This window comes from Astatotilapia calliptera, chromosome 18 (assembly GCF_900246225.1).
Source record: "Astatotilapia calliptera chromosome 18, fAstCal1.2, whole genome shotgun sequence".
Lineage (NCBI taxonomy): Eukaryota > Metazoa > Chordata > Actinopteri > Cichliformes > Cichlidae > Astatotilapia > Astatotilapia calliptera.
This window is the reverse complement of record NC_039319.1, coordinates 2,233,199-2,253,996: the sequence shown is the minus strand read 5'-3', so window position 1 is coordinate 2,253,996 and position 20,798 is coordinate 2,233,199. Positions and strand designations below refer to the sequence as shown.

Sequence of the window (20,798 nt, the reverse complement as noted above, 5' to 3'; positions counted from 1 at the left end):
TCAGTGTGTGAAGAGGACTCTCCATTTACATGCACAAACTGGAGTCTATTAGATAGCTATGATACAAACCACTGCAGTGCAGTACCTGTAATACCTACAGCATGCTCTCAGTCTGTTCTCTGCTGAGTGAGTCTTCTCAGCAGTGACCCTCAGAGGCTGAAAAATAAAACACCAACACCAGCGGCTCCAGCAGGGACTTCCATGTTCAAATTTTACAGCAGAAATAAGCGTGTTCACAGCCTGATACTTTTCTTTGTCTTTATAGATCATTTTCTCCTTCATAACATCTACACAAGTGTCATAATTTTTATAACACAACTGTTTAAATTGCATTAAGGCTTAAAGTTTGTGCTTTTAGGGATGTGTCTGTTTCCTTTTTATGATCTGAATTCTTTGCTTGATTTTAGTTGTTTGAGATTTGAGCTTGTTTCAAAGTCTGAAGAGAGCAGGTGTGAGCTTCCTCCTCACTTTTCAAATAAAAAGCTACGTTTTTCTGTTTCTAAAGATGTAAGAGTTTCAGATTCTTCTTTTATTAACTCCCAATTTTAATTGTTTAATGATTTTTCTAAATATGTCCAGTTTATTTATCCTCTATACGTCGCTTCATTAGCTTGATTTGCGAAGTCATAGTTTTACCTCAGCTCATAATTGTGCCTTTAAGTTTCATTTTTGGAAGGAAGTAAAAAATACAGATGCAGGGCAGAGATAAGAAAAGTCAGCAGTGCTATTTTTATTGATGTGTGTTGACCCGTAGTGATAACAGTGTAATCGAATAAAGCTTAAACATGACAGTATAATATATTAGTGAAGGTCACATTTTTATTTGAGTGTCAGCCTTTATTTTCTGATTGCTTTTTAAATACTTTTATATGATTGTTATTAGTCATTATTCTGACTAGTATTGGTTTAAAATGTGGAACTAACTTTTTCTCATCCTTTAGAGGAAGGTGAGTGAACATGTCCAGTTTGTGTGCACAGCAGCAGGATTTTGATGTTAATTCCTTGAACTCTGTCGCAAAATTTCTTCTTGAAAGCACAACGGAAACATTTCAGTGGCTGACTTCACTGTGTTCAAACCACGGAAACAAAGACTTGAGTGAACTTCAGTGTGAAAATAACCGTTTTATGTGCAGCAGGTGCTCCTGCGGTTTGAGGAGCCGCCGACACCCCGGAGCTCTGCTGCCCTCTGTTGCCCCCTGCTGCTCAGGACCGGCATCACTGCATCCGTGAGATCAGACGCTGTAGTCTGTCTTTACCTCTTATAACTTTGTACTTTATAGCTCACAATCATTCTTGCTTTTATTTTGTAGATTATGGCAAAAATGAAAAGCGAATCCTTAATTTCCATCCTCAGAACTTTGGGTGGGTTTAAAACATTTTATTATCTTTAAATATATATACATAGAGACTATGCCCCAAAACTCCTAAAAACTACATTTCCCAAGTTACCCCCAATCCCGGAAACGCGTCATCACTTGCGACCTTGTCTTCTTCACTTGGTTTTCTAACAGGCGGAGAGGACGAGCATGGCGAATAAAGATCCCGGGGTGAGTGTTTGTGAGTCTCCCGTTTAAACTCGGCTTTAAAGGGAAGTTTTCTGCCTTCAGCTCAGGTTCAACCGCTCCGGGTTTCCCGCGCTTTGCACGCACCTGGGTGACATTTTAAAAGCTTTTAGGTCTGACACGTGAGTCTGATGTAAGCAGGTTTACACTCGAAACCATGTCAGCCAGGTTCCATCCAGCCTGACGGCACTAATGAGGCACAGGTGAGGCCGTGAGAGCCACTCGATGCCGGTTAGCTAGCTTTACACTCAGGTAGAGAGTGGGAGTCGAACATGACGCCGGGGTCCCTTTAAAACTCTCTCAATTATGAAGTAATTGAGTTAACACATGTATACGCATTAGAAGTAAATTCACTGAAAATATTGCAAGTTTCTAGAAGCAGTTACTTAATTCTGCGCATGCGTAACACACTCAGGTGCATCAGGCGTGCAGGCAGGTGAGTCTGCAGTCCCTGATGTTACACAGGCTAATTAACCCGCAGCTAGCGCATCAAACCAAAGAAGCTGCTTCTCTTTAAGTCGAGTTATGTTTTGTGCTTTTTGCATGAGCCGAGTTTAAACTTAGTCCTTAAAGTTCAGACAGGTGATCAGACGTGTCCAGCCTTGTGTTATTAGCATCCTTGTTGCTTTTTTAAAACAGTTTATTTTTAGAGAGAATCTGAGCGTCCTCTAACGAGGTTTCTGTGGCGGGTACATGCAGGCCTTGTAGATATACAGGGAGGGGGGTTGTCCACTCGGAGTCAAGGTCACTGAGTTTTAACCATGAGTGTCCTGCGTGAGCGAGCACGGGGAGATTTACTGAAATCCTTGTGTTTCAGGGTTTTCTGCAGCAGCTGCGGCAGATCGCAGGCAGGATGTCTTCAGGACCTCGGGGCGCAGGACTCGGCTTGAAGCTGCTGATTGGTGCTGGAGCTCTGGCTTACACAGTGAAGGAAGCCACATACACAGGTAACCCCCAGTCACTGTGAAAGCATGAATATTCAGCACAGCTGGGGCTCTGATCCCTGACACTCTCACTCTCCTGGAGTAATCTGTCATATTTAGTGTGACAGTTCTTTAGAGACCTTTTATCAAAGCGTGTCTGTGGTACAGGCTCGAAGCTCGATTCTGTCCTTCATTGATACAAAACACGGGATTGCCTGCAGCTGCTCTGCAAGTTTCCAGCTTTGATTAAGGAAAAGTGGAGTTGGGCTGCAGTTGTTACCCAGCCAGACACAGACGGAGGATGATGTAAATTCTGCGTCTAAAGGTGGTCGGCTCAGGCTTGTGAAACAAGAAGTGATTAAATACGTACAAAGTATTTACTCACTAAATGGTTTTTAGCAGGCAGCCACACAGTCTGCTCCACCTGCAAGCACTGGTGCTAACAGCCTGTTTTTTATTATATGAAAAACTTTTAATGTTTAAAGCTCAGCAGGATGGAAATGGGCCTTTCCTGTATCTGTGGAACCTTCAGGCTGATGGTGGTAAAAGAGAAAATCCACAGCTTTGTGCTTGTATTAGTTTTCATCTTGTTTCACGAACTACAATCTAAAACATCTTCACTGTTTAATTAAAGTCTTTCATGTTCAGATCCATGTTTTATATTTTTATTAGAGCAGCTTAGCTGGAGTCCCAGTTCGCAGGCCTCGGTGCTCCTCAGCTGTCTGTAAGAAGCTGTTTTACCTTCACTTAAAGCCAACTTCTGTGCGTGAGCTGACCACGTTTACAGTAAGGTCTCTCTATGACATCATCAAGGTCCAAGAGCAGGAAAAAACTGCGTGAAACTGAGTATTTAGAGCAGTCTGAGCTTTAGACTCAGGTAGGGCTGTGCGATATGACCAAAGTCTCATATCCCGATAAAAGACATTTATCGTCCTGACAACGATATAAATCACAAAAATGTAACATTTTCTGTCAATTCTGTGAATCTCGGGCAGCTCGACTTGTGTGAAGTGTTTCCAGCTGGGCGTCGTGTAGCTGGAGTCGAGTGTTTTAACCGATGCATGAAACATTTTTAGACATAAGTCGTAACGGCCGCCGTTTTCTTTCAAAGTTTGAGTCTAAGGTTTATTCTTTAGCACCTGGCGGCTCTTTGTTGCTTCTCCTCCGTAAACACTCTGCATCTTTCACGTGATTCAGTTTATTCTGAAAAGTCTCAACAGGATCTTGAGCTTTATTGTGAAAGGTTTACGTGGAAAACAAACAAGCGAACAGCGGAGCCACTTGATGGTGTTACCGTCGTCGTTGCTAACGACAACGCATAAAAACAGGCGCTTGTCCGTCTGTAGTGTGGTTATATTAAATATAAGAGAAAGAGAGAACTTTAAGAAATGAATGTAGCCACTGCAGTGACGTAGTTTATTTTACGACACCACGAAACAAAAGAGCGTGATAAGAAACGACGTTTTTATATCGTCATCTGATATATATGGTTATATCCAACAGCTCTACTCTCAGGTGTTACTGACCACATGTTAAACTTTGGTCACGTTAACGTGAACGTCCACCTCTGGACCAGGTGAAGGTATCAGAAGTTTGTTTTAATCTCGGTGTAACAGGCTGAAGTGTCAGCAGCGATGTCATTCGCATCGTTGCTGTGACGTTCACACAGCAGAGAGGTCTGTGCTGACAGATCTGTTTGTGGTTCATGTTCCTGAGTGGGAGCTTCAGGCCGGTGGAAACGGCTCCGTCAGTTTAGCAGAAACTGAAGAACAGAGCTCAGGGTTCAGTCTGAGGTTGGTCTCCTGTGTGCAGTGGAAGGAGGTCAGAGGGCCATCGTCTTCAACCGGATCGGAGGGATGCAGATGGACACGGTGCTCGCCGAGGGACTCCACTTCAGGTACGAGTCCACACCCACACTGTTACCATAGCAACCAGCTCGTACTGACTGACAGGTGACTGATGCTGCGTGTTGGCTCATATTAATGGGCGTGGCTGTTTGGAGGTGTGGGCGGGACTGTAAAACAGTCAGAAAGTGTTTTAATTCTCTGTTTCACTGCTCCGTGTGCTCTGTTTCTAAATCTTTATCAGCGGCTCCTCGATACATCTCAGGCTCTCTAATCTCATTTTCTAAATTTGACCTTTTCTGAGTTGATTTATGAAAATAGTTTTTTCCTTTTTGAGTTTAACGGATCAGTGTTGGTTAGGCAGCAGGCTTTTCAGGGCCAAACAGTCGTCCGACTTTCTTCCTTTCCATGAAACGGCACTAAAAGAAGTCCTGCAGAGTAGATGGACATGAACATGAAGGTGCAGCCCCCAACACCTGAGGATTCCAGCATTAGTTTAATAAAAACGATTTACGGATGCAGAAAAAACAGATCAGCAAACTAACTGATGTGATTCTGTGTCTGTCTTCAGGATGCCCTGGTTTCAGTATCCCATCATCTATGACATCAGAGCCAGACCCAGAAAGATCTCCTCTCTCACTGGAAGCAAAGGTCAGACGCCTCCGTCGTATAACTGAAGACCGTCTGTGGACGTGTTTGGTTTTAGAGGAAAACGAGTCCAGTTTTCAGTCCTGCAGCCTCGAGGACACATCAGGTTGTCCTCCAAGTCTTAGATTAAGCTTTTAATCATTAAGTGTCAGTAAAGCTGCTTCTCAGCATTGTTGGAAACTCCACAGGTGCAGCTTCATGTTTTCATGTGTTTACAGACACTTCACTGTTTTCATATAACAGCTGGTTGGTTTCAGATAATCAATGAAACAGTAGATCGATATGTTCAGTCAACAGTTTGGAGACTTGGAATAAGCCTATAAACTATAAGAACATACCCACAGATGGCCCCAGTACGTTACTGGGGCCATCTGTGGGTTATTTCACATAAAAACAAAGCTGGTTTAGCTCGCTGACGAATCCGAGGTGTGAATGGAGCCTGTGCAAAATCATGAGCTTCAAACAAGTGCAGTCGTGTGAAGCTCAGCAGAGATACGGCTGGTTAGTCAGCAGCTGTCACAGATGTTCAGCTTCTGACTGGTTCTGTCTCAGACCTGCAGATGGTCAACGTCTCCCTGCGAGTTCTGTCCCGGCCGCTGGCGTCCAACCTGCCCGTCCTCTACCAGCACCTGGGACAGGACTACGACGAGCGCGTGCTGCCCTCCATCGTCAACGAGGTGCTGAAGAGCGTGGTGGCCAAGTTCAACGCATCGCAGCTCATCACGCAGAGAGCGCAGGTACGAACACGCCCCCAGAGCGGCGCGCTTAGTTTGAATCTGTTTAGCCCTTTAAGACCTGCCATAGAACCAAGTCAGTCATCTTTATATTCTTACATGCTGTGGAGCCATTTGTGGGAGCATTTCAAGTTGCTTTACATCAATACAACCGTTACAGCCCAAATTTTAATAATATGTCTGCATTAAGTCCACAGTAACTACAAAAAGTGCAAAAAAGTGCAATAAACTACAAAAAACTTGAAAATCATTTGTTCTTTTTACATATATTTCTAGTTAGAGAAATTTAAGAGGCTTATCCCTCAAAACTGTAAATACAAAAAAGTTTCCAACCACAGAAAGTTTATTTTGAGTGTCTGCATAGTTTTATTTTTGAAATACACCAAGTTTTACATACTGCAGGAAAAACAAATAATTATTATAATTATAAACCAGCACGTGCATCAAAAGAAACTATTTCCAGCTCTGCATCACAGAAACGACACAGAAAAGCATGAAGTCAAACACCAGTTTTAAAAACACCAGTTTAGGCTCAGAAGACCCGGAAGGTAAAAAAACTACATTTTCCGCGAAATGACGTCACTTCGGGTTTCGGGCAGGTCATGGCGGACGTGCGATCGTTCCAACGTAGGAAGTGTTTTGAACAGCTGATCGGCAAAGTGTGTTTCTGGAATATTCTGTTTTTGTTGCTGCAAGTGCTTTTTATGCTGTTTTTGCAAAGCTTTATGTGGAAGGAAACTGTGACCGAGCACAAGCTGATGGCGTAAGATGTAAGTACAACTCCTCCAGTTTCATGTGCAAAAACAATTATTGCGCTAGCTCACGTGGTTCCGGTTCTACAGGGATTTAAAAATAGTTACGCAAAACGGAGCTTGCTGCTCTGCCCGGCTTTAAAGGGTTAATCACGTGTGGTGATGTGGGGTCACACACAGACGCACCTGAGGAGGATCTCAGTCCAAAAAACAAAATAATTATATTATGGAAGCTGTTACATCACATTATTTCTCTGCGGGTCGCCTGTGCCTCTTCGTCTGATAACCCAAAGCTGGGCTGCAGTTCAGTGCGGTGGTTGTTCCAGAGGTCCTTAGACCTCCGAGGTGAGGCACCCCGACTGTTCCCCGATCAGATACCTGAACCAGCTCAGCTCGTGGAGGTGCAGCTCCACTCTGAGCTCCCCTGGGTGTAAGCTCCTTAGAGTGTCTGAGAGCTCAGCTCAGACGCCCTGTGGAGGAAGCTTATTTTGGCTGTTTGTGTCTGCGACCTCGGCCTTTCAGCCGGGGTCATGACCTCAGGGGAGGCTTGGATCCTGGTGCCACTGGTAACCTGAAAGCTTCACTGTCTGGTTCAAGCTCTGTGCACCATTACGCTCTGGTGCTACACTGTGACACTGACCATGAGCAACACTGTGGGAACGACTCACCCTATCCACAGCTGTGGAGTGTTCCTGCAGCTCGACATAAATTGAATATTTCAGAGTTCTTGATGATCACTGTTAGTGATCTGACACTGAGGTCTGTCTGACTCCGTCTCCTGCAGGTTTCCATGCTGATCCGCAGGGAGCTGTTTGAGCGGGCCAAAGACTTCAACATCATCCTGGACGACGTGGCCATCACCGAGCTCAGCTTCAGCCGCGAGTACACGGCCGCCGTGGAGGCCAAACAAGTCGGTGAGTGAAGAGTTGCTCAGTCTTTGTCCTGCAGCCACATCGGGCTGAATTTCTGACCCCGGGGACTCGATGATTACTGCGTCCACCTGACGGCTGGTTTTTCATCAGCGTGTGGAGAATGAAATGATTTCAGTTTATTGGAGACTCACTGTGACCTAAAGCTAAATATGTACATTACCCAGATTAAACCAGAGTGGTGAGCTTATAAAAACAGTCACGTAAAAGGTCGTTGGCCTGCTGGGTGAACGATTGTTGTTTGTTCCTCTTCAGCCCAGCAGGAGGCGCAGCGAGCTCAGTTCTATGTGGAGAAGGCCAAACAGGACCAGAGGCAGAAGATCATCCAGGCCGAAGGAGAAGCTCAGGCCGCCAAGATGGTGAGCTCCGCTTTGGAGGGACATGTCTTTAAGATGAATCACTTTTTTAGATCAAAAAAACAAATGAAATCCACAGAGTCACAGTGTGTGCCACAGCAGCCCCTCCAGACCGCCGTCTGAGACTCAAACGTTTGGTTCGTTATAACATTCAGAGCTGAAAAACCTTTCAGATAAAATTATTGAGCCTAATGCTGTCGTTATAATTACCGGATGAAAATAAACACGTTTCTAGCAGAGAGGAGCTGCAGGAGTCGCTTTTTCAAGAAGCTCGTTCATTAAACGTCAGCAGGTGACGTGTTCGTAGAGGAGGCCTCCGGCTGTGGCAGGTTCAACAAAACCTCAAACCCAAGTCAGAGATTACAGCTTCTCCCTGGTAACTCAGACTGACAGATCTGACCAATCAGCGGGCGATTAGAGGTATCTGAGGAATATTAACAGGACACGAGAGCAGCGCTGCAGCAATCAGCACCTCTGAGCTCAGAAGTTCACGTTAATCACTCGTTTGTAGGTTTATCACAGAGAAACTTCAGTACATGTAACGTCTGTCACGTCACTGAAAGCAGCATAAAACACATCAGGGACTGAGCATGCTCACTGTAACCTCATTTATGACAACGCATCACACTTATTAGCTCATCAGGTAATGTGGCTCTTCCAGCCCGGGCTGTGGGTCCGGCAGCGTCACCCACACGTTCGTGTTTCCTCGTTTCAGCCTCTGATCAGAGACGTGAATCTTTGTGCTGGTGGTGCTTTCAGCTGCTTCTTATCCCAGTCAGGTCCCCACAGTGGGCAGCTCCTCCGGAGTTTGCCTTCCTGACACAGCCCCAGTGGGGTGCGTCTCCTCCTGGGATCAAACCAGGAATCTTAGACTTGCAGATCTCAGGCGTGAGGAAGCTGAGACTGAGTCCATGTAAAGCCTCAGACGACCTCTGAGCAGCAGTTTGGATGGCAGTGTGAGAGCAGCTGTTTCCAGCTGTTGTTTTTGTTAAACATCTGCATTCAGCGCTTTCAAGGATTTTTACGAGTTGGTATCCAAAAACAAAGCGAGTGTGCTTCAGTAAAATCCAGCGCTTGTTGCTGTGTGAGCTCGCTCACCTCAGCCTGTGAGAACCAGAAACACCTCAAACAAACACTTCATCCAAAAATGTGCTAATTGTTTTCTCTGCACGTCAACGTGCGTGCGAAGCCGAGCGGCGACACGCCCGCAGCGTCGATCCCGCTCGTCGTTGGAGCGCTGGGAGTGGCTCGCTCGGCCCGCCGCTCGCTCTCCTGCAGGTGCGTAGCGCTCACTAACAGCCTGTTTCTGTCTGCCGCAGCTGGGCGAGGCCGTGACCAAGAATCCAGGTTACCTGAAACTCAGGAAGATCCGGGCGGCGCAGAACATCGCCAAGACGGTAGGAAACACGACCCGCACCATGTTCGTCTGTTTGACACGTCTTAACCCTCAAAGCCTGAAACAGAATCCCACAAATAAACACAGTCGCAGTTCTCCTCTGCGTACTGTCCCTTTAAAAACGCACAAACAAGCACAAACCCCCGTCACAGACTCCACCCTGCTGACACTGAAGCAGGGGAGAGGAGCACCAATGCTTTTTGTTTGAGTCGAACGAAACCTCAGCAGAGCCGAGAGTCGTGCGCCGCCGATGAACTCGTCACATCACGATTCTCTTTAAACCAACAGGTTTAAAAGTAAACTCGTCAGGTTTCTCAGTCGGACCCTCCTGTGACTCCTCGTGGTGGAGAATAAACAAAGTGAGCGGAGGTGAAAGGCGAGAGGAAATGTTTGACGCAGTGATGCTGCTGTGCTGCATCGTGCATTTACCATCAGCTGTAAAAGAGGGGAGGTGTTGTGACCCGCTGGGGGGTGGGAGCGGGTGGGTTGGCGTGGAAACATAAGTTTCTCGAGAACGAGGTGACGTAGGATTTTGAAATTCACACCAAAGGTGGAGCTGACATCAAGGTCAAAGGTCAAGTCAAACCTTGTGTGTGTCTCCTAGGAGACTGCAGGGTCGCTGATAGGATGATTAAAACGATTGTTTCAAGACGTTTCCTGTGACACTCGAGCGTCACTTCTACTGTGGACACCACAGAGGAAGAGCTGGCCTCCTCTAAAGGGTGGATGCACGGGTGGTGTCTCTCACAAACAGAACACACCTGTTTCCTTTCTTTTTCTCGGTTGTTTGTTTTGTGAATCTTTTGTGTGTTCGGTCCTTTCAGGGTCACTTTGTGCTCGTCTTTCAGTCTTCGATAGTTTGAAACGCTCAGCAGTCATTGGTTGTCAGCTGTGGAGCTCGTCGTGCTCGGCGAGAACAGTCACAGATATTTGTTCTATTCATTAATCACCGGACGTTTGGTTTGAGTTCGACCGTGTTGAGCTGCCATGTGTGATCCAGACCACCAGGTGGCGCCAAGAGAGCAGGAATGTAACAGAAAGCAGGACTGAAACAAAAGGCTCAGACTGTAAACTGTCCTTTTTGTCCTCAGCTCTGACCTTTGACCTCCACTCACGCATCAGCCCACAGCAGGAAATGTCGAGCATTAATTCTGGATTTAAATTAAATGTTTGAACGTTTTAAAAGAACGCAGATGAGGTGGAAGAGGCCGAAACGATGATGAGCAGCAACAGAAGAGAAACGTGGCTTCATCGAGGCTTTAAAGTTGACTTTGCATCAAAATCACGGGGAAAACGTCGGGTACTTAAAGTGACGAGCAGGAAAAACAAACCTTCGTGAAGCAGAGTGATGCACTCACACAAAATACAGTCAAATCGTTGATGAAGCAAACATGTTAAACAGGTCGCTCAGAGGAATGAAAGCACAAAGATGTTTCAAAGAGTTTGAGACATAAAATCCTGAGAACCTGACGAGGGAGGAAGCCGTGAACAGACCTCATCGCGAGCTGTGACTCATACATGGAAACTGTGGAAGGCAAGCAGAAAGGAGATGGAGCCGCTCCGCCCCCCTTCAGACACAGGTGAACCTCAGCAGCCAATCAGAGCAGAGAGCAGGTTGATGAGGATGATGAAAACACAGATATGTTTGAGTTTTTATTCCGATGTCAGCCGCAAACGTCTACCCAGCGTCCCACCTGCACCGGCCTCATCCATCAGCTCTCTGCTCAGCAGATGCTGCTGCTTGTCTCACAGTGCAGCTAAAAATGGAGCCGTACACTGCAGCAGCCACTTGAAACCTTTTTCTTCCTGTTTTACTTTCACACATTTTGACCAAGATCTGCAAGTTTTACTTACATGTATAAATGTTAAGGAGCTTTACAATTTGGAAAAGCTAAACAAACTGAACAGCAGTTGGTGACGGTGGGATGGAAGAACCTTTTAACAGGAAGAGACTCGCAGCAGAGTCAGGTGATGTGTACAGACCCACAGCAGCATAACTAAGGGAGGATTCAGGGTCACCTGGTCCAGCCCTAACTATATGCTTTAGCAAAAAGGAAAGTTTGAAGCCTAATCTTGAAAGTAGAGATAGTGTCTGTCTCCTGAATCCAAACTGGAAGCTGGTTCCACAGAAGAGGGGCCTGAAAACTGAAGGCTCTGCCTCCCATTCTACTTTTAAATACTCTAGGAACAACAAGTAGGCCTGCAGAGCGAGAGCGAAGTGCTCTAATAGGGTGATATGGTACTACAAGGTCATTAAGATAAGATGGGGCCTGATTATTTGAGATTTTGTGACGAGGAGGATTTAAAATTGCGGTGAAGAGAAGTTGATGTGGGTGAAATCTCTCTGGCTCTGCTCCGTGTCGGTGCGCTCGCCGTCGCTGTGGCGTTTGCAGCTTCATTCAGACTGACTGCCCAAATCCATCAGAGCTAATGTGATGGTGATAATTAGCAGTGACTGAGACACCGTGCGAGTGTTTGTCTCCACCAGAGGATCACTGATGACGCTCATTCATCAGCAGCTCTGAGCGCCTTTTCCATGGCGGCGTGATCGCTCTCACGCGGCAGGAACGTCATCGGGCCCGGGCGTTCGGCTGGCGTCATGCGCCTCCTACATGGATGGCGAGCGTGCTCGGCAGCTCTCGCTCTGCTGTGAATCAGCTCAGTGTTGAGACTCGGACAGTGTTCCCATTGTGCTCGGTCAGGCCCGCAGGCTGCCTCCCACCTGTTTTCTCTCTGCTCACTCTGTGTTTGACCTGCAGGTGGCGCAGTCCCAAAACAAAGTGTACCTGAACGCCGACAGCCTGGTGCTCAACCTGCAGGACAGCAAAAGCTTCAAGTAAGTTCACCTTTTTCACTGGACCAATGAGGTCAAAGCTCTCGGTTACTCAGTGCCGTCTGAACACAGACGGTCCGATGAAGCATGACCCAGTCACAGAGACGCCAGCTGAGTGTGGCCACGTTTGAAACCTTTAAGTTTAACTTGTAGTCCTGCGTCGAAGCCCCGACGCAGTCTGCGCTGTTTTCTGCGGTCGCATGTTGACCTGACAGGAGTCGATGCTGGAAGAGTCTAAACTCTGGAGTTGCTACAATAATGAGGAAGCTGCATAAACAACTGCACATTAATATTTACAGCATCAGTAAAGAGTGTCTGACTCGCACGTATATACTTTTTTTTGTACTTGATTTAGTTTTAGTGTTTGATGTCTCAGCCTGTGGTGTTTTAATGAGTAATTGTGAGGTCAACATTGTGAGCTTTTTATGTAAACCTGCTGACAGAGTCTGGCACCAGTGCCCAGCCCCTAGTTTACACAGATGGGATCTCAAAGTCCGATTAAAACCCACAAACGTGACATTGTTTTTGTTTCGTGCACGTTGTGGGGTCTGCCGCGCTTCAGGCCTGGATTTACGGGTCTTTACGAGGTCAATCGGAGGTGTTTTTGGAGTGCACACCTGCACAATAACCACGATGTTGGCGTGCTGTCCACGGAGCGTTTGTAACGTTTGACTCTTTGTGTCTTCCAGTTTGTCGCTCTCGAAGAAGTAAGAAGCTGCTTCTCATCATTCCTTCAGTTCTGCTTCTGCAGAAAGAAAACCCCTCCGGTCTTCTCCCGTCTTCTCCCCGCCGGCCCTGTTTACCTCCCACAGCAGGTTTATCGGTGATCCGCTTCGTTTCCATGACACCGAGCCTGACTTTCATATCTGATAATGTAACATTTACAGACGTTTTTCTCCTTTTTGTAGAATCAGGAAAAGCTTTTTATTTGTGTGAAGTAGTTCCTCTCTGATGCAGCCTTCTGCTTTTCGGAGCTTTCGAACTTCCTCTCATGAACACTTTTCATTAGCACAGCTTAATTTCTGCGTGACCTGTCGCACAGCGCAGTGCTCAAAGTAACAGTTTGACGTGTCGCTCTGAACTTTTCAAACACTATCAGAACGTTTTTCTGTTACTTTGTCAGAAAACTCAAACAAACAAACTCTGGTCTCCGGCGTTAAAGCCGCCCTTTGCGTCTGACGTGTGATCGTAAATGCAGGCGTGTTGCCGTCAGACTGCAGGAGGACGATAGAATGAGTCCACCTGTCCGTGCTGACGCAGTCCGACAGGGAGCAGGTGAGCGCTTCGGCCTGGCGCCGCCTCGCGTGAAGACTCGGAGTCCAGAGGCTTCCTGGACGCCGTCGGCAGGTCAGCTGCGGTGAGTCGGCGCTCGCAGCAGCTTTTGTTTTGTAACACTTCAATAAGCGTCTCATTCAACATAAAACCTCAAACCCTGCTGAGTCACCGTCGTTAATGCCAGCCAGTATTTGTCAGTGCGCCTCTAACACACCGCAGTTTGTTTGTATGAACGGATCCATGTTTGAGCACTTACACAATTTATACTGAATAAATATGAAGTTCTTTGGAGACTTGCTGCATTCACATGTTTTTATTCACTCTCCTTCTGCTCCACTGGTGGATGTTACACACAGTGAGGTGACCACAGGCCCAGTGTGACAGGAACACTGGTTATTTTGAACTGTGACGCATGCAGAGCTAAAAGACGGAGCTCTTGATGCTCCTTAGTGCTGACGGTCTTATTCAAAGGACTTTGCTCCACTTAGCACAGCGAGCCATGAACGTCTGTGTAATCTGTAATCTTAGAGAAATTCCTTCTCAGGTGTTTAAGATTTGGAGAATCGAGGACCAATGAGAGCAAAGCTGCAGCAACACAGTTGATTTCACAGGTTTGATTAAAGTACTTGGAGGCGTTTACAGTGATGTGACCAAACTAAGCACTGCTTCCTCACCCTCCTCCTGAGAGGGTGAGGAAGCAGCCGAAAGTCAAACATGTTAACTGAACATCAGAAAGTGTGAACGCCTATAAAAGCAAAGGTTTGGGCAGGTTGCAGATGTGGAACGTTGGGCTGTTTGGTAACACAGTGACACAATACATCAGGAGTGGATTTCCCAACGAGTTCACCCCAGGGTCAGCCCACAGTCCTCAGAGAAACCACTACAAACCCAAGAGCGCCAGACTCACAGGCCTCTGTCAGCATGTCAAAGGTTAAAGTTCATGGAAAAGACTGAAAGCACAGCTTAGGTTTGAAAGCTGCATCTGAGCCAACCACAAGACTTCTGGAACGATGTCCTTTAGACAGACGAGACCAAAGTGGACGATGCACAAACACCTCAGTGAGCACGGTGGAGGAGGGTTTGGGCTTGTTTTGCAGTCCCTGAGTGGACAAATGAGATCGTGAGGCCGTCTGTCCCTCAGCTGAAGCTGGGACCACAACAGGACGATGATCCGAGCACAGCAGCAGATCTCCACCAGCGAAAGAAAAGAAGCTGCTGCTGCAATAGTTCAGAGTTCACCGTGCACAAACACACACCTGCAAACCTCAATGAGCTGAATCAGAGCGGCAAAACCATCACTGCTGCACAGCGTGAAAAACATGACTGTACATGTTATCATGTCAACATGAAGTCTGAGAAAATATGAAAGATATGCAAAGAGACGAGAACGAGGAACCGCAGGGCCGAGACGCATGCAAGTGAAAATGACCTCGTGACGCAGATCGAAGTGTTTCCGTATCAGTCGGCTCGTGAAAACGTGGCACCATCGATTGATACGACATCAAACTGATGTGAGACGTTTGGAGGGGAGCTGAATCGGACCTGCTGACGGCTCAAAGACGACCCAGACGTGATGCTTGGGGTCGGGAGCTGCTGGGTAAAATCCCATTTTGATAACTGAATTGTGTAAAATATGATAAACCTGCTGTGTGTCACTGCAGATTGCGAGGTCACCTTGAGTCTGATTTCTTGCATGTAAATGCGACTTTAAAGCCAGTTTCCTGCGTCTGAATCAACACGTTTGACAGCTCGTTAATATTCATGCAGACACGCCGTCGTCTGACTTACAAACAGCTACGCCTTCAATATCTGATGCTAGTTTCTCTAAAAGTACTCCGTCTAGTTTCATTTGAACAGTTTAATGTCAGAGGCTGCGTGGAGGGCGTTCCAACACTTTCATTTAAAATGGCATTAGAGACAAACGTAGGGTTCATCGATAAAACAGAAAACTGAAGCAGTTAAGCTCAGCAGGCACCGTACAGCTGATCTTTCACTGGGCACAAACGGGAGCCTATAAAACGATGCTAATAGACTCGTCAGTGTGACAGCTGTGCCATGATTACAGCTGTGACTTGAGTTAAATTAATGAAAGCGAGCTGATGTTGCTGATGCTCGTGTGGCTGCAGCCCTGCAGGGTTTAACCTGCACAGCAGTCAGCAGGCTTACCTGTGACCAGGTGCCCCGATCACGGATCGTATGACAGCTCATGGAGCATAAATATCACATCAGGAGGGCAAAATAAAGAAGTTGTTCCTGAAGACAAAGACCTCAAACACAAGCCCGGGGGCACAGGAGGCCGGGGGGGGCTCATGTTTAGGACTGTACTGCCTGCACTTGGATCAGTTTTACAGTCTTACTGTCACACAGCACCAGAGCAGCTCCAACCTTTGAAGGAAGTTTATGAATAAAGGAGGTGTTTGTTTTTTATTGTTCATATTCATTTAAAAACAGAACATTTCCTGTTTTTTGTTGTTTTTCTTTTCATTTTCTTGTAAAATTGTTTTTATTTTTGATGAATTAACAGAGAAAGTGTTTCAGAGCCCAGAGAGCCACACTCCCGGCTTTATTATTTACTAAAGCAGAATTTCTTTATGATGAAGGGAAACGATGCGTCAGTTTGTTGGGTTGTTCAATGTAGGAAACAAAGAGACGACAGCAGTGTGGCTCAGCTCTGCTGCTCCGGCTCGCTGCAGATAGAACTGGGTTTTGTGTGATGCTCTACAGTCTTTACAGTCCACAGCGCCACAGTGATCCACTCGATCCTCCAGAGATTTGATTGGTCAGTATGTAACCACCTTTGCAACCTTTAAGCTGTAACCTGAAGTTAGCTCGCTAAGCCCCCAATCCTGCTGGGGAGCAGACAGAAGGTCACCATTAGGAGAGAGGTGGGCTTTTCCAGAGGAGCTGGGAGAGCGACAGCTGCTGTTCATTGTGAACGAGCCCACTGAGCTCCAAGGACTAAATAAGAGACCATCTGCACCGCGGGGGGGGGGGCGTCTCAGAAAGACTCAAAGTGATGCAAATGTCCTCTGACACGCCGCGAGTGACGGGACCTCTTCCAGCACAGACACGGGCTCCAAACAACAGCCTGGAGGTTAATTATTTACCCACAAACAGGAGAACACCTCCAACCACCAACTGCTCCTCCCGCCTCACAGCAGCGCTGCTGCGAGAGGCAAAGTCTTCCTGACCTTTTGACCTTTAAATGTTAACAGACTGCAAAACGAGCAGAAATGCGGCTGCAGCTCAGTAATCAACACTTATTCTCTTTAGCAGCTCATAATGCTGACGCTTCGAGGCCTTCGGCTAATTTCGTCATCACATTTGTCCCTGGAGCCCCCCCTCCCCTTCCTCTGTTCCACGGGGGCCACAGCACAAAAAACAAAGCAGAGGAGCAGAGATAAGATGGCTGCCGAGTTATTTATAGCTGCGAGCGAAGAGAGGCTGCAGCGCAGGCCGAGCTGCTGCAATGCAACCTGAAATCTGCAAGCAGGGAGGACGGGGGAGGGAGGAGAGCCGGGGGAGGGAGGTGGTGGTGGAGTCTATTGTGTGAGTGACACAAAGCGAGCTGCCTCCCTCCATGTTGTGTGAGGCTGCTGTTCTTCTACATGAGGAGGAGGAGGAGGAGGAAGGGGGCAGATTTAAATCTCAGAGGGGATTTTTTTTCCACTCAGGGAGGGAGGAGGGGGAGGGATTGGGGAGGGTGAATATTCATGGAGGGTTTGGAAGAAGAAAAAAAAGGGGGCCGGGAGATGGAGGGAGCACGTGATTGGCTGCCACTCCCCGCCCCCTCACACCTCACAGCAAGCCTTTCAGCCAGCCAATCAGGAGCTGCTGCTGTGTTTGAAAGATGCCAGAGAGAAGAAGAGGAGGAGGAGGAGTTTAAAAAAAAAAGATAAATGTGCTGCCGGAGTGGATGTGCAGCGGCTGCAGTTTGTAAAAACAGAAACCTGTTTTCTAAATTTGGTGTTTTTCCACTCAGGAAGCGCGCTGCGAGTTTACCCTGCCGCGGGCTCTTGGCTCATGCGCCTTCACCATATGGTCGCCTCTCTTCCACACATGGGAGGCACTGCTCCAGATTCATCAGAACATCTCCCCGTCCTCTTTGAACTGCTTAATAAAGTTTATTCTGCTGTGAATGTCTGCACAGAGCGTGGAGTGTCGGAACGAGGCGATTTATCCCCCTGTGAGCCGTGGGTTCTCGTTAATCATGTGATCAATTAAAGGTGGTGTCAGGGAAATAAGTCTTTATTAGCCCCTGGTGGCAGCTGTGGGGAACTGCAGCCTCATCTTTTTATACCCGTCTTTGATCTGAAGCACTGATTTAAATCTCACTGCGTGTACTTTAAAGTGTATCAGTGTATACTGTTCACGCGTGAATTCCAAAATAAAAGCATACAAGGATCAAATAAAAGCACGGACTGTTTCGTGCAGAGCCGAGACCTGAGGCTGTGTCAGTGTGTCTGTCCTTCGCCGTCCTTCCCGTCGTGTCCTGTCTGCTCAGCTTCCTGCAGCAGTGAAACGCAGCTCGCTCGCCCTGACCTCGTTTCTTTGCTCCAGATCATCAGCGCGTTTTAATCTTCCGCTCCTGCTTGATCTGCCGTGCATGATTGCAAATTCGCTATTAAGACTGAAGGGAGGAGGAGGGGTGAGGAAAGGACTGGAGGGTGAGGATTTAGGGGAGGGGGGTGAGGGTGCAGCTTTGGTGAGAGAGTGATATCACACACATGCTAACATGCTCACGACTCCACCTCCTCCACCCTTCCTGCGTCTCTGCCTCCACCCACACGTCCTGTTTCCACGGCGCAAAAACAAGGACGGATTACCGTTCATCTGCTCCATTGCCATGGAAACACTGACCTCACACCGTGGTGACCAGCAATCTGGGCTGGTCGCCATGGCGATTTGCCGCCCGGTGCTGTGCCGTTGCCGGAGCGAGTGGACAGGCGGCGTCTGCAGCTCTCTGCAGTGTCCAGATAGATGATTTACTGTGATGTGACCAGCAGAGGGAGCTCAAGATGAAGACAAATAAACTACAGTCAGAGGCAGAAAAGCGATGACATTTCTGACTGGTGTTCATGGACGGTCTCTTTGACTGTTTATTGTCCCTGAAGACGTCAAATATGTAACTGTCATCACTGTGTTAGCCGCGTCCTCCTGGCTGCAAGTTATAAGTTAGCAATGCTTTGCTTCCCTCGGCAAAATGTCCCTGCTGGGACTTAAAAAAGTACGTAATCTTGACAGATTTAGGCAGTTTTTACGAGCTCTGAAGCCACTGCAGAAGTAAAAGGCTAACATCAGGCTTTAAAAACAGAGTCGTACGACCGCGGCTCTCAGGTGAACATTCGGCAGTATACTGATATACACCACTGATGCCTGCTGTAGGACAAAGAGTGAGGAAGAGTTTTGTGCTCTGGGTACTCGTAGTGTACCACATATAGTACACTATATGTGTATATTAACTTTATACACTCAGAATAACAAATCAAGTACAGAAACGACTACATCCTCAGGAAAAACCTGTCCTGAGACACGTGGAGGCTAATCGTGTTAAGCTAACTCTTCGTTCACACAGTGCACGATTCTCTGGAATGACACTTTTTATGCTGCACCTCAGAAATCCTAGTTTGCACTTTGCTACGTCTTATTAGTTTTAAAAATAGTGCAAAATGACATGTTGTATATGCTAATGTTTGATTTGTAATAAAATTGTAATTCAAAGGAAAGTCAGCTAAACTAGCGTAGCTAAACGCTAACTGTGCCAATGTGAAGGGTTCCCCGTCTTTCTGAATTAGCATCACTGATGTCTGTCTGTGGTTCGTGTCCGAGTTTGGATTCTGTTAGTTACCTGTTACCTGTTACATACAACAGGTTAGCTTTAAAATGTTTTTGTAAGAAGCTGTCATACCTCATTGTTCCAAAAACAATAATAAAATGAGTTAACTGAACTAACCCTAGATGGATGATATGAGGTCAAACTTGTAAAGGAGCACAGGTTTATCTTATCCGTACCACTGCACTTGTCACTCTGTTTGGTGAGTGTATGAGTGCACATTCATCTGAGTGATCAGATACTTCTTGCAGAAAAAGCTCTGTGGGAGTTGTGCACATTTTTTCTACCTTCAGGTTTTATGAAAGATTTTGTTGCTCAGTGATGATTGAACCAACAGGGTTTGGTGCCAATTAAAGCCACTGAAGAGCTCCAAGCTTGAGTCATAAAACAAATGAATGAAACCTTGACTCAGTAAATCATAACTCTGCTGCAAAAGGCTAAAAATACTTTTTTCAAAGATGTTTTATGAGATTCATTAAAAAATGAATTCTGGCATCACTACCCAAAGCTGTAACTACGAGCAATCTCTTCTCATAACTCTGTTATCAGCTGGAAGTCTTCACCGTTTCCTTTTCTGAGTCGAATGTTCTCTGTCTTTACTCTAAATGGATCACTGAGTCACTTACGTCCTAATCCACCCCAAACTATAAGATTTTATTAGCAATGCCCAATACATTATTTCACCAGAATTCTCTGAAGTTTATGGAGAATAAAAAGCAAAAGTTTGGACCTCCTGGCATCTTCAGTGGACTTAAATAGCTCCCGTTGCTGTGCCATCCTCGGCACTGCAGTCGTGTAGCTGCTGTTATGGAGGAGAGGCGTCTTTATGTGCCACACGACAACAATACGGCAGCGATATCAGAGCGAGCTGCAGGGACGTGTTGCGGCGATGACGACGGTGTTTGCTGAGCATGAAGGAGAGTCAGTTTCCCAGAGGCCTCTGCTGTTGCTACCAACTGATTTTACACACAAACCCTCCTCCAGAGAGACCGCTAACGACTGAGTTATTGTTTTTACACTTCTTATATACGGATGGATAACCTTCTCTGAACTCTGAGTTACTACGGGGAATTATTCCGAAAACACCAGAAATGGAAGAATGGGTAACTTCCTCCAAAACGTCGGAAACCTTTTTGTCCTGGTGTCATCTGATGCCATCACATGGCGTCTGCAGTACTGGCTTTTCAGCGACCTTCCACCAGGACATTGGAGGGACACCATGATATCATTTTGGAAGATTTAAAGATGGCAGTGAGGCCTGCTGTGATCTTTGGTCTGGAGACGATTACACTGACAGAGAGATAGGAGGCCTGAAAACTATTTGCTTAAGTTTCGTCTATCTGTCTTTTCCAATCCTCAATCTTTGGTTTTCATTCTTCTTCAGACTTCATTATTTTTCAACCCTTTTCGTGAGTCTGAAGCACCAAAAACCAAAACCGGCGTTTTCATTAATCTTTTCCATCTGATTATAAGGAAGCTGAAGGAGGTCAAAGGTCACACACCCTGAGAATACCCTAAGCCTCTCCCCTGCTGAGAGCTGGGCTTCATCGGGATCAGGCCCCGTCAGCCGCCCTTCTGCCGGTGTTAATGTGCCGTCCTCCTGTTGAATCCGAGCTCTGCTGTAATTTGCTGATCTGATTGAGCTAATTAACCTGCTTCTCTTTCCTGCTCCCTGATGCCGGGGAAATCCGCGGGGACGATCAGGAGCCGATG

General features: G+C 46.7%; 1 protein-coding gene across 3 annotated transcripts; it reads left to right on the top strand.

Annotated features, from left to right (window-relative positions):
- Positions 1–1,465: 1,465 nt before the first annotated feature.
- Positions 1,466–13,545, top strand: LOC113010316 (prohibitin-2-like). 3 transcript variants are annotated; one of them, XM_026149349.1, is made up of 10 exons: positions 1,466–1,547; positions 2,380–2,509; positions 4,298–4,382; positions 4,901–4,980; positions 5,530–5,714; positions 7,248–7,377; positions 7,648–7,751; positions 9,068–9,145; positions 11,904–11,980; positions 12,667–13,545. In XM_026149349.1, exons 1-10 carry the CDS (start codon positions 1,527–1,529, stop codon positions 12,686–12,688), a joined length of 912 nt encoding a protein of 303 aa, XP_026005134.1. In that variant the 5' UTR covers positions 1,466–1,526; the 3' UTR covers positions 12,689–13,545. The 3 variants fall into 3 exon arrangements, with proteins under 3 accessions (XP_026005134.1, XP_026005135.1, XP_026005136.1); XM_026149350.1 differs by lacking the exon at positions 1,466–1,547 and adding an exon at positions 1,596–1,765; XM_026149351.1 differs by lacking the exon at positions 1,466–1,547 and adding an exon at positions 2,101–2,144.
- The last annotated feature ends 7,253 nt before the right edge of the window (positions 13,546–20,798 follow it).